General features: G+C 48.8%; 1 protein-coding gene across 1 annotated transcript; it reads right to left on the reverse strand.

Annotated features, from left to right (window-relative positions):
- Positions 1-11,449: 11,449 nt before the first annotated feature.
- On the reverse strand, positions 11,450-13,138 carry LOC105525199 (putative protein TPRXL; the record flags this gene model as incomplete). The annotated part of the gene is made up of 4 exons (XM_011960746.1): positions 11,450-11,614; positions 12,196-12,270; positions 12,343-12,498; positions 13,067-13,138. Coding segments are annotated over 4 exons (468 nt in total), but the record flags the coding sequence as incomplete, so codon positions are not given.
- Between the last annotated feature and the right edge of the window lie 53 nt (positions 13,139-13,191).

Genomic DNA, 13,191 nt, shown 5'->3' on the forward strand with positions numbered 1-13,191 from the left:
CATTTTTAGTAGAGACGGGGTTTCACCGTGTTAGCCAGGATGGTCTCGATCTCCTAACCTTGTGATCCGCCCGCCTCAGCCTCCCAAAGTACTGGGATTACAGGCGTGAGCCACTGCGCCCGGCCAAAAAACTCTTATAATAGAGAACCTGCTTACTGCTCCCTTGTTTGCTACCTGTACTTCTTCAAATGATAAAAAAGCTTCATTGCTATCTTAGTTTACCAAAATGCTTCGGCACAAGTGTACTATATGAATCACTATCAATCTATTGCACAAAAAGACATAAGTAGCAAAAATAAGAGTGACAACTCCCACTAATAAAAAGTGAGAGTCTCAAAGGAGGGAAATGAGGAAAGAGAGAGACCCTCTCATATTGTTTTACATTGTTTTATACCCAGTACCTGTTTTAAGAAAAAACAAGGAAGTGAAACCAAGATAGGCAGCCTGGCACCAGGCCTGAAACCAGGCCCGGGCCTGCCTGGCCTAAACCCAGCAGTTAAAAATCAACTCATAACTTAGAAACCGATGTTATTCATAGATTCCAGACATTGTATAGAAGAACATTGTGAAACTCCCTGCCCTGTTCTGTTTCTCTCTGACCACCAGTGCGGGCAGCCCCTGTCACGTATGCCCTACTTGCTCAAATCAATCATGACCCTTCTATGTAAAATCTTGAGTGTTGTGAGCCCTTAAAAGGGACGGAAATTGTGCACTCAGGGAGCTCAGATTTTGAGACGGTAGCTTGCCAGTGCTCCCAGCTGAATAAAGCCCTTCCTTCTACAACTTGGTGTCTGAGGGGTTTTGTCTGCAGCCAGTCCTGCTACAATGCCTGTAATCCCAGCACTTTGGGAGGCCAAGGCACTTTGGGGTGGATGGCCTGAGGTCAGGAGTTCAAGACAACCTGGCCAACATGGTGAAATCCCATCTCTACTGGAAATACAAAAATTAGCTGGGCATGGTGGCAGGCACCTGTAATCCCAGCTACCTGGAAGGCTGAGGCAGGAGAATTGCTTGAATGCAGGAGGCAGAAGTTGCAGTGAGCCGAGATGGCGCCATTGTACTCCAGCCTGGGTGACAAGAGCGAAACTCCGTCTCCAGAAAAAATGTAAGGTATTCACATGTCAGAGAAGCAGAGGTGCATACAGGACATACAATGGAAAGTTTAATTCCTCTCTCTGCCCCACCTCTTCTGTTCCCTTCCCCATGGCAGACAGTTCCCATGTGTATGTCAGCAGAGAGAGACACAGCTGTCTATGAGTACATCCATGCCACCTAGCTCTCCTCTTGTGTTTGAGTACACAGATGAAAGACTACTTTCTTCATCTGATTTGTATCACCTATTCTATGGGATCATCTTTTTCTTTTTTTTTTTCATCTTTTTGAGACAGTCTCACTCTGTCACCCAGGCTACTGTGCAGTGGCGTGATCACAGCTCACTGCAACCTCAACCTCCCAGGCTCAAGCAATCCCCCCACCTCAGCCTCCTGAGTAGCTGGGACTACAGAGGTGTGCCACCATGCCCAGCAAATGTTTTTATTTTTATTTTTTAAAGAAAAGATCTCTCTATATTGCCCAGGCTAGTCTTGAACTCCCGGGCTCAAGCTATCCTCCCGCCTCACCTTGGCCTCCCAAAGTACTGTGATTACAGATGTGAGCCACAGTGCCTGCCCACCTTGTTCTTTTAAAGGCTTCATAGTACTCCATTGCAGGGATGTGTCATTATGCCTATAGGCTAATGCAAACCACTATTCACTTTTTCCTGTAACCTCCTAGGTTTTTTCCTGTTAAGCAACTGGTGGGAGCATAGGTACGGAATTCCCCCACCCCCGACACGTTTCTGTGCACTGGGCTATGCAACAGACGTGTTCAGTTAGCGCATGATGAAGGACGGGACCTCTGCCTCTGCATGCCTGTGCCATCTCTTAAATTCTCTGGGCCTGCACCACCTCCCTGCTCTCTGCGTGCACTTTCATTCTGCTCCTTCTCACTGAGGAATGAGGGGGCCTGGCTGTGAAGTCTTTGGAACCCCATTCTATAATGTGTCTTTCACTTTCCCGCTGTCACAGCTGGACTCAAAGGAAGCTGCAAGGGACACCTAGGGGACTGGAAGCTCAGGCATGTGTGATGGGCACAGAGGTTTCTGTGGGCTGATCTGGGAGGAACATTCCTCCCTCCCCTGACTTCTCCCCTTTCCTGGAGCCACCACTCAGCTGCTCTGGGCTCACACCAGCCCCTGAGGGCAAAGCTGGGAGCCCACAGCGGCAATCAGTAACTCTGTGAGGGGAAAATGAAAAGGTCAAGAGAAGCCCAAAGTATTTGTAAGCATTTTACCAAAGAAATGCCAAGACAGCTGTATCTACCTTGATGTAGTACAAATGCTCTAAATAGTATTATAGGAATTACAATTTGTAAGTCAAATCACATTTTATGAGCACGAAAGGAAAACCACCACTAAGGAAATGCACATTGAATCCTTAAAAATAAAGAAAAAAGAACTTTTAGTAAAACCATCTCCCTTCCCTTTGGCCCTCTGCCTTTGCTTGATATTTTTGGCATTTACACTTGTTATCTGTTGAGTCTTCTTAAAGCAAGGCCCGCAGTTGCAGAAAATTCACTGGAGGAAAAAAAAATCTGCATTTATGTCTCTCAGGGTGTGTTTTTAAATACCAAACAGAAGGGCAGGAGGGAAGAAAACGATATGCCTTCTGGAGCCACAAAAAGGTTAAGAAATGAAAAGGCTGTTTCACAGTTGGCAGGAAGAAGAAAGTGACAGGGAGGAAGCAGCCTGCAAATGAACGAGCAAAAGCGTGGTATGAATGACCATGACGAGTGTCTCCGAGGATGAGTCCATGTTCAGAGCTCACAAAGAAATCTTCCAGAAAATAAAGAAAAAACTAGGAACATCAGGATGCTCCAGAGGCCTTGCAAAAACAGCTATGGCTTTAAATAATTTATCGAGTGAATATACATTAACTATAGATGTTAATTATGTTATATTAAGATAGTGGCTGCCTTACTAGGCTCCGTTAAAGGCACAGCGGATAAGGCAGAAAGTGAAACAGACAAGACTCCCTGCCTTCCTGGGGCTCACACTGCAGCAGGGAACACAGGCCAGGAATTCAATGCATAATTAAAACACACAATGTGGCAGACAGACAGTTGATGAGTGCCGGAGGAGCAAAACCCAAGCAGGAAGGGGAGCTGAGGCACGCCAGATGGAAGGTAATGGGGCAGGGGTATGGGAGGCTGTTATGTGCTGAGCTGTCGCCCCAAAAATCCATGTTGAGATCCTCCACCCATCAGAATGTGACTGCATTTGCACACAGGACCTTTAAGTGATTCGGTTAAATGGCATTATTAGGGTAGGTCCTAATGCAATAGGACTGGTGTCCTATGAGACAAGATTAGGACCTGCATGCACAGGGGGAAGGACATGGGGAGGCACAGGGAGGAGACAGCCTCTGCAAGCCAAAGAAAGGGAGGCCTCAGGGGAAGCCAGCTCTGTTGACACCTTGATCCTGGACTTCTCAGACCCGGAATTGTGAGAAAATGGACGTCTGAGGTTTCAGGCATCCAGGCTGTGGTAGTTTATTATGGAAGCCCGAGCAGACCAATAGAAAGAGCTGGCTGTGAAAGCTAACTTTTGGGGCCTGGCGCGGTGGTTTATGCCTGCAATCCCAGCAGTTTGGGAGGCCAAGGGGGGTGGATCACCTGAGGTCAGGAGTTTGAGACCAGCCTGGCTAACATGGCAAAACCCCGTCCCTACTAAAAGTATAAAAATTAGCCGGGCATGATGGCTGGCATCTGTAGTCCCAGCTACTGTGAAGGCTGAGGCAGGAGAATCACTTGAACCTGGAAGGCAGTGGTTGCCATGAGCCAAGATTACACCACTGCAGTCCAGTCTGGGTGACAGAGTGAGACTCCATCTCAAAAAAAAAAGAAAAAAAAAAAGAAAGTTAACTTTTGCGTGATGCTCAGAGGGAAGTGAGGGAATGTGCCAGGCAGAGGGTGTGGGGAAGCAGACAGCAGGTGCAAAGGCCCTGAGGCAGGAGATGCCCAGACAGCCAGCAGGGCAGCAGGTGGATTACAGAGCTGGGAGGTGGCAGGAGCAGGTTTGGCTTTTACTTTTTAGATGGGCAAATGTTGGAGGGTTTTGAACAGAGGAGTGAGACATGGTCTGATCTAATTTGAGCAGAATTGCTCTGGCTGCTAATTGGAACAGGCATCGTGTAGACAAGGGGGAAACAGGAACGAGTTAGTGGGTTGTTTACACTTTAGGAGAGAGAGGATGGTGGTGTGAACAAGGGCAGGGCAGAGAGCACCCCTTCCGAATGCAATTGGAAGGTGGAGTCAGTGGGACTAGCTGACAGATCACATGTGGGATATGAGAGAAGAGTTAGGAGAACTGTGTTTTGCTCTGAACAACTGGAGGCATGAAGCTGGCATGGCCTAGGATACATGAGATAGTGGGAGGAGCCAGGATTAAGACTCAGCTCTGGGCATGTTAGGTCAGAAAACTGGGTTGGAAATCCAGGTGCAGCTGTGAAGATGGTAGGTGGTCACTGAACTTCAGGGAGGGTGTGGCATGAAGATGTGCAGGTGGGAGTGGCCAACTGATGGATGTGTCTAAACCACAAGATGGTGAGAGCATTTCGAGTAGGCACAGGAAGGAACAGGGTGCAGGGACAGTGCCCTTGGATGCCCAGTACTCAAAGGCAGGGAGTGAGAAGGAGCAGCCAGAATGGTCAGAGGAGAACCAGGCAAGGTGGGTCTCAGGCACCAAGGGCACGCTGTGCTGGAGATGGGGGAGTGGCCAGTGACCAGCTCTGTTGAACGCTGCTGATGGGCTGAGTCAGATGGGACTGAGCATGGCCTCTGGAGCCATGGGTGGGGGCCTGATGAGGGTGAGAGAGTAGGAGGCAAGGAATCAGAGGCAGCTAAGGCTAAAAATTGGGTGAAGAAGTGAAAACAGCAAAGGTTTTTTTTTGTTTTGCTTTCAATTTTTTGGAGAGATGGGGTCTTGCTATGTTGCTCAGGCTGGTCTGGAACTCCTGGCCTCAAGCGATCCTCTGAATTGGTCTCCAAAGTGCTGGGATTATAGAGGTTTTAGGAGATGGAAGGGAATTGTTGGACTAGGTGCCCCAAGGCCAGACTGGGCTGTGGCTCCTTTCCCTGTCTCACCTCTGCAGACTCTCTGTGCAGTGCACACGCACTGGCGCCTACCCTGGAGCCACTGTGCTAGGTGCTCTGGACCCTGGAGACCAAGGAGTGGAGGTGTCAGCCCCTCCCGACCCCACTCCACACCCCACTTCCTTCAGTTGGCTGCATGACCTGGTTCTGGGGACTGAATCTGAACCTAAGTGCCTCGGCTCCTAGGCTGACTCACTTCCCTTCTCCTGCCCAGAGCTGCTGTAGTCCGTACTGGGCCCTGGGCTGGGATGGGGGAGCTGTGACTCCCGTCCATCCTGTGCACAGACAGTCCAGCAGGGCCAAGTCCCAAGGAGCATGCTCAGGTGACATCAGGGCTGGGCACTCAACTGTGCTCCTCAGCGTGCCTCCTGCCACCCGCTGGCTGTGGCAGTTGAGTGAGATAATGAACTCAGAGCCCAGTTGGTGCCTGGCACCTGGCAGGGGCTCCGGGAGTGATTGGTGGATGACAGGCAAGACTGAAGGGCACTGAGGGAGGGGGACAGGCACACGACTGACTTGTGATGGGTGTCCTCACAGAAGGGGGCATCTGCCTGATGGGTTCCGGGTTCCAGCAGGGTCATCTGGGGATGGCTCTGCAGCCAGTGAGCCTTGGAGGACAGGGAGACCTGTAGGGGAGGGAGTGGGCCTGAGTCGAGGCATGTGGCGCTTCATACGCGACTGGGTTGGGGTCAGCAAGCCCTCTTCCCCGGCTGGAATGAGGGCGGCAGGGGATGAGACTAGAAGCCAAGGAGGGGCTGAGCCAGGAGCCTCAACAGCCACCCCAGGGACTCTTTACTCTATTGGCGGGAAGAGGAAGCTTGCTGCTGAAGGCTTAATTCAGGGGAGAAGAGAGCGTGAGGGGTTGAATTGTGGCCCCCCAAAAGATACTGCAGTCCCAATCCCCAGAACCTGCGACGATCACCTTGGAACCAATCATTTAACTTGGTGTGTAACATATCATTTGGAAAAAGTGTCTGTTGATCAAATTGAGATGAGGTCATTAATGTGGGCCCTCATCCAATGTGACTGGTGTCCTTTTAAGGGGACATTTGGACACAGGGACAGATGCATCAAGGGAATCTGATGGGGAGATGCAGGGAGAAGACACAGGCTTCCATCTCCAAGCCAAGGAGCACCTGAGCCATGAGGAGCAAGCAGGGAGGCCTGGGACAGATGCTTCCTTGCAGCCTTGAGAAGTGACCTTGACCTTGACTTCCAGCCTCCACGCTTGGGAGACACCTCCGTTGTCCTCTCCGCCACTCCCTGAGAAGCTGCCACAGCAAGGGGTGAGGTGTGTGGGGAGATTTAGGAGGTGAGGAGGCTGCCCTACAGTGACACACAGAGGCAGGGGATTTGGCTGATGGGGTTAACAAGCAAAAGAGACTTCTGCCCAGTGTGCAAGAAGCCGGTGCTGTGACACTGGGCTTTTGAGAAAAGAAAGTTTTGATTGCTAGTGGGCTAACAAGGAGATAGGCGTCCAGCTCACATCTGTCTCCAAGTGCTGGCTTTAAGGCAGGAATTTTATTAGAAAAGGTTAAGGGAGTGGATGCTGAGATTAGTAGGTGATTGGTGGAGGGAAAAAGGAGGTCTGGGAAGTTCTTACACCTGTGCAGTTGTCTCTTCATGCCTCCTCATGGGTCCCATGTGCAAATTCTGAGGAAGTTAGTGTGACATATGCAGTGGAAATTCAGGCTGTGACATTAGCAGGTGGGCTCTGTGCAGACTTAGTTGGCCATATTGGTTCCAACCAATTGCAACTGGTTTTAAAATCTCGCAAGCAGAGGGAGTTTCAGTGTTTCCGGAAGTTGTCTTTTCTTATCTGCTATCCTGAAAACTCAAGCATTTCTATTAGTCATTAGGTTTTTTTTTTTTTTAAGCTCTGGGGCACAGTTTCAGTGGGTGACAGCCAAAGCCCAGGGACACTAGTGGAGGGCCCAGGGAGGGGCAGTGGCCATGGAGAAAGAGGAGAGTGATGTCTGGGGTAAGCCGATGGATGCCAGTGTCCCTGTGCAGCACAGCCACGTGGCTTGGAAGATGGGACTTAGGCACCAACAATGGCTCCATGCAAGGCTGGGCCTGCAGACTCACCCTGGTAGAGAGGGACGTCCCTCAGGAGCTACTGGAAGGAAACTGGCATGGAAAGGGAATGAGGAGGAGCTCATGGATGGAGTAGGATTAGGAAAATACCACTGTGAAATAATAAGAAATATGTACATTGTTATCTGGCCCTGGTTTCTGACATACAGCTCCTAATATGGCTGTAGAAAGGGGTGCTGGAAGAATCTTTTGTTCTAATATTTGCCCTTTGACCCTGGTTCCTGACACAGAGCTCCTAATCCCTTGGGAGTTCCTGGGTGATTGGAGCATCTTTTGTTCTAATGAGGTGACTCTTGGTGGGCTCTGGATGGCATCAGGATGGGCTGGTTGCCAGGGTGCTAAAGGTCAAAACAGTACTTGCCTTTTTTGGAGGGGCACTGACAGTAGAGGTAAGAGAGAGCACACGGGGGTGGGTGGAGCTGGAAATGTGGGCTTGGGCTGGGCGGGTTCACAGAGGTGTGTGTGTAAATTGTATACATGGGCCGGCTGTGGTGGCTCACACATGTAATCCCAGCACTTTGGGAGCCGAGGCAGGTGGATCACCTGAGGTCAGGAGCTCGAGACCAATCCAGCCAATATGGTGAAACCTCGTCTCTACTAAAAATACAAAAATTAGTCCAGTGTGGTGGTGGGTACCTATAATCCCAGCTACTGGGGAGGCTGAGGCAGGAGAATAGCTTGAACCCAGGAGGCGGAGGTTGCAGTGAGCAGAGATCGAGCCACTGCTCTCCAGCCTGGGCAACAGAGCAAGACTCCATCTCAAGAAAACAATTAATTAAATTAAAATAAATAAATAGTATGTATGCAGGGGAGAGACCATGAGCCGTGGCTGCAATCTATCCATAGCAGTTGAATCAGTCTGAATTTTCATAAGATCCTTAGGTGATGTGAGTACATGTGTAAATTTGGGAACTTTGAAGAAAGCCTCTTCCGAAAGAGGTCAAGTCTAGAGTTATAGATCTGGGCATGCAGGTGCTAGTGGAAGCCAGGGCTAAGATCATAGAGGGAGAAGGTATAAACTGAAAAAGAGCCCAGGCAGAAGTTTTATTAGTGAGCCCTGTAGAAAGCATTCAGGAGCTGGGAGGAGAGCAGGGAGAGAGTGGAGTCTCAGGAACGGGGGAGATACACCGCCAGGTCAAAGGCTCCAGGGAGTCAGATCCAAATGTGTCCATAGGTTCCATGGTGGCAAGAGAATTTGGAGTGTAGTGGGCTGCACCCGGGAGTAACAGGCTGGAGGAGCTGGTGACAGGCACAACATGGGGACGCGGCGAGAGCAGGGCTCTCTGACAGCCCTGTTTTCTGAGGAGGTGAGAAGGAGTGGGGTCCAAAGGTACCAAGAAGAGTTGGATGCAGACACGTTTCGGTGGTCCAGAAGGGAGGGCACTGAGCCCACACAGCCCAGGGCTTCCACTTCCCCTCCAGAGTTGAAGGCACTGTCACCACGGAGGGGCAAAGTGGTGGCCACCTTGGGTGGGAGAGTGCAGAAGAGGGAGCAGTAGCGGCCTCACTCACACGCAGGCCTGAGGACCCAGCCAGCCTCCCCTTTCCTCCCCTCCCCTCCCTTCCTTCTCTCTCTCTCTCTTTTTTTTTTTTTTTTTTTTTTTTGAGACAGAGTCTCTGCCTGTTGCCCAGGCTGGAGTGCAGTGGCACCATCTTGGCTCATTGCAACCTCTGCCTCCTGGGTTCAAGCGATTCTCCTGCCTCAGCCTCCCAAGTAACTGGGATTACAGGTGTGCACCATCACACCCAGCTAATTTTTGTATGTTTTAGTAGAGATGAGGTTTCATGATGTCAGTCAGGCTGGAAACTCCTGACCTCAGGTGATCCACCCGCCTTGGCCTCCCAAAGTGCTGGGATTACAGGCAGGAGCCACCACGCCTGGCCTTACTCCAGCATTTTCTATGAATCTGGATGTAAACCCTCTTCCTGCTTTTCTGTTTTTTCTGAACACCTTGGCTTATAGGCTCTTTTATCTCTTCAAATTCCACCCTGGAATATACAATTATGAAAACGACAGATTGCTGTCATTGGTAAACCTTGGGCAGGAAATTAGGAATCCGTGAACTCAATATTCACCTTTGCTATGAACTCCTGACATTATTTTGGTCAAGCATAGGGGAGAGTGAAAGCTCTCCTCAAATATTTGAAGGGCTATGACACAGAAGCAGGGCTTGAATAATTTCAGTGTAGCATTGGATGGCAGAGCAGGGCTGGTGTGCACACACCTGGGGAGAAGACTTGAATCCTGTGGGAAATGGACAGAAGCCCTCTTGGAGAGTGATCTGGTCTGGGAATGTGAGAGTGAGCAGAAGAAGCCTCCCATTTGGGAAGTGCAAGGCAGTTCCTTCTCATTCTGCAATTCTAATTTTCCATTTGTCTTCCTGTTTTATCCTCTATATTCATGGCTCCTGGATAACCTCTCCCGGATCATACTTGACCTGAACACCTATGGGATGTGGCATTGGACTGGATGGCTGAGGCCCCACAGCCCTCTGCCCTCAGAGGAGTCAGGACTGGTAGACACTGGTTAGCTCCTTCTTTCCTGAAAGGGATTAATGGTACATGGACAGAACCTTCCAGGCCCACCCTCAATTTAGGATATTTGTTCTAAGTAGCAATAAAAGTACAGTCTCTAAAGATTGACTGTTTTGTTTCAAATCTGAGGTCCATGACTTAGTAGCCATTGATCTTGAACAAGTTTTTCATTCCCTCTGTGCCTCAGTTTCCTTATCTGTAAAATGGTGATGATAATGGCATCTGCCTCATGGAGTTGTTCTTAGGGTTAAATACGCTTAGAAGAATGCCCGCTGCTCTCATTATGTTTTAGCTATTTATATTATTTAGTTCAAGAGGCAGCTTTTATCTTGGGAAGCTTTATTAATTATTAATAATGTTTCTTTTAAAAACACAAGTCAGTCTAGTTGCATAAATGCATACACTCAGGATGGGACTGGGAACCAGATGGAAATCTTAGGGATGAAAGCAGCAAAGATATAAAAATGGACTCCACTCCCCTTTACTTAGCAGCTAAATAAAAAGGCCCCACTGAAATACAGAATTTCCTTGAGTAATAAGCATCCCTATATTAAAAAAATGAAGAACTGGGGCTGTCTTCTGTACTAGAGTTCAGACTCATTCCCCACACCACTTCCCTGCATGTTGAGTGACCAACTGTCCTCACCCATGGATTAGTGACCCCCACCGTGGGTGTGTGCCAGACTCTGTGGCTCCCAAGAAATGATGAGAAGAGCCTGAGAATGAATGGTGGGAACCCAGCAGGGACACCTCAGTGAGGGGTGTGGCTGCAGTGGAGGAGATGGCTTTTTGGGGACCACAGTGGGGCAGTCTTTTGTCTCTTGATGCTGTGTGGGGGTCACTGTGGGTTCTGTTTCTATCACTTTGGAGGAATAGGTTGGCCTTTTGTTTGCCTGCCTGGGGATATTATTTTATGTGGCTAACTCAGGTTACTAATACTTCTACACTCAGGAAAACCAGCTGAGTCACTGTCAAAATCTGTCACCTGATGGTTCCTTTTAGGTCAGGCCTTGCATTAGGCAGCTTGGGCCTGAATTCTGACTCTGCTCCATCAGAATGTGACCTGGGGGAAGTCACTTAAACACAGGCAGCCTGTCTTGATCTGTTCGTGTTGCTATAAAGGAATACCCGAGGCTGGGTCATTTATAAAGAAAAAATGTTTATTAGGCTCACAGCTCTACAGAAAGTGTGATGCCAACATCTGCGTCTGGGGAAGGCCTCAGGTTGCTTCCAGCCGTGGTGGGAAGCGAAGGAGAGCCGGCGTGCAAAGAGATCATACAGTGAGAGAGGAAGCAAGAGAGAGGGGAGGGGCCTGGCTCTTCCTAACAACCACTTCTAGTGGGAACTAAGAGTGAAAACTCACTCACCCACAAGGGAGGGCATTAATTGCCACTTCATAAGGCAGCCACCTCCTCAGCCCAAACACCTCTCATTAGGCCTCACTTCCAGCTTTGGGGATCAAATTTCAACAGAGGTTTGGAGAGGACAAACATCCAAACTATGGCACAGCGTTGGCTTCCTCATATGGAAAACAGGGCCATCAGTGCTTTTGTTATGAGAGATCAATGTTTGATATATGATCAGCAATGCTTGGGGCACAGCAAAGAATCTTGTCAGTGAGTGGTGATTATGATGCTGCTGCTTCTGATGGTGATGATGATGATGATGATAATAATAATGATGTTGGTGATGGTGATCCTGGTGATGATGATGGGGATGATGATGCTGGGGATGGCGATGGTGATGATGATGATGCTGGTGATGATACTGGTGATGGTGATGCTGATGATGGTGATGCTGGTGATGATGATGGTGATGATGATGATGATGATGGGGATGATGATGGTGATGATGACAATGATGCTGGTGATGGTGATGCTGGTGATGATGGGGATGATGATGATGGGGATGGTGATGATGTAGATAGTAATGATGAGGATGATGATGCTGGTGATGCTGATGATGGTGATGCTGGTAATGATGATGATGATGATGGTGATGATGCTGGTGATGGTGATGCTGATGATGGTGATGCTGGTAATGACAATGATGATGATAGTGATGATGCTGGTGATGGTGACGCTGATGCTGGTGATGCTGGTAATGATGATGGTGATGATGCTGGGGATGATGATAGGGATGATGATGGGGTTGATGATGGTGATGATGCTAGTGGTGATGATGATGGGGATAGTGATGATGGTGATGATGATGAGGGGATGATGATGATGTTGATGATGATAATGGTGATGCTGCTGCTGCTGACCATGATGAGGATGATGCTGGTGATGATGAAATTAGATATGGTGATGATGATAATGGTGATAATGATGCTGCTGCTGCTGATGAGGATGATGCTGGTGATGATGAAACTAGTGATGGTGGTGATGGTGATGATGCTGGGGATGATAACATTGGTGATGATGCTGATGATGGTGATGATGGTGATGACGTTGGTGTTGGTGATAATGGTAACGATGATGATGGTGATGATGATGCTGGAGATGGTGATGATGGTGATGATGATGATGATGCTGGAGATGGTGATGATGGTGATGATGATGGGGATGATGATGATGGGGATGATAGTGATGATGGTGATAATGATGTGGTGATGATGATGATGGGGATGATGATGGTGATATGATGAGGACGATGATCATGGTCATGATGATGCTGGTGATGATGATGCTGGTGATGAGAATGTTGCTGATGATGCTGCTGATAATGATGATAGGGATGGCGATGATGGTGATGATGATGATGGGATGATAATGATGGCGATGATGATGGTGATGATGATGGTGATGATTATGATGGTGATGATTATGCTGCTGCTGCTGCTGATGGTGATGATGATGGTGATGATTATGCTGGTGATGGTGATGATGATGATGATGCTGGTGATGGTGATGATGGTGATGATGATGGTGATGATTATGCTGGTGATGATGATGAGGCTGGTGATGGTGATAATGGATGCTGGTGATGGTGATGATGATGATGCTGGTAATGGTGATGATGGTGATGATGATGGTGATGATGCTGGTGATGATGCTGGTGATGGTGATGACAGTGATGATGATGCTGGTGATGGTGATGCTGGTGATGATGCTGGTGATGGTGATGCTGGTGATGATGCTGGTGATGGTGATGATACTGGTGATGTTGATGCTGGTGATGGTGATGATGGTGATGTTGATGCTGGTGATGGTGATGATGGTGATGGTGATGATGGTGATGTTGATGCTGGTGATAATGCTGGTGATGGTGATGATGGTGGTGGTGATGATGACGATGGTGATGATGGTGATGATGATGATGGTGATGGTGATGATGGTGATGATGATGATGGTGATGATGATGATG

Source organism: Colobus angolensis, unplaced genomic scaffold (genome assembly GCF_000951035.1).
Source record: "Colobus angolensis palliatus isolate OR3802 unplaced genomic scaffold, Cang.pa_1.0 Scaffold52, whole genome shotgun sequence".
Taxonomy (NCBI): domain Eukaryota; kingdom Metazoa; phylum Chordata; class Mammalia; order Primates; family Cercopithecidae; genus Colobus; species Colobus angolensis.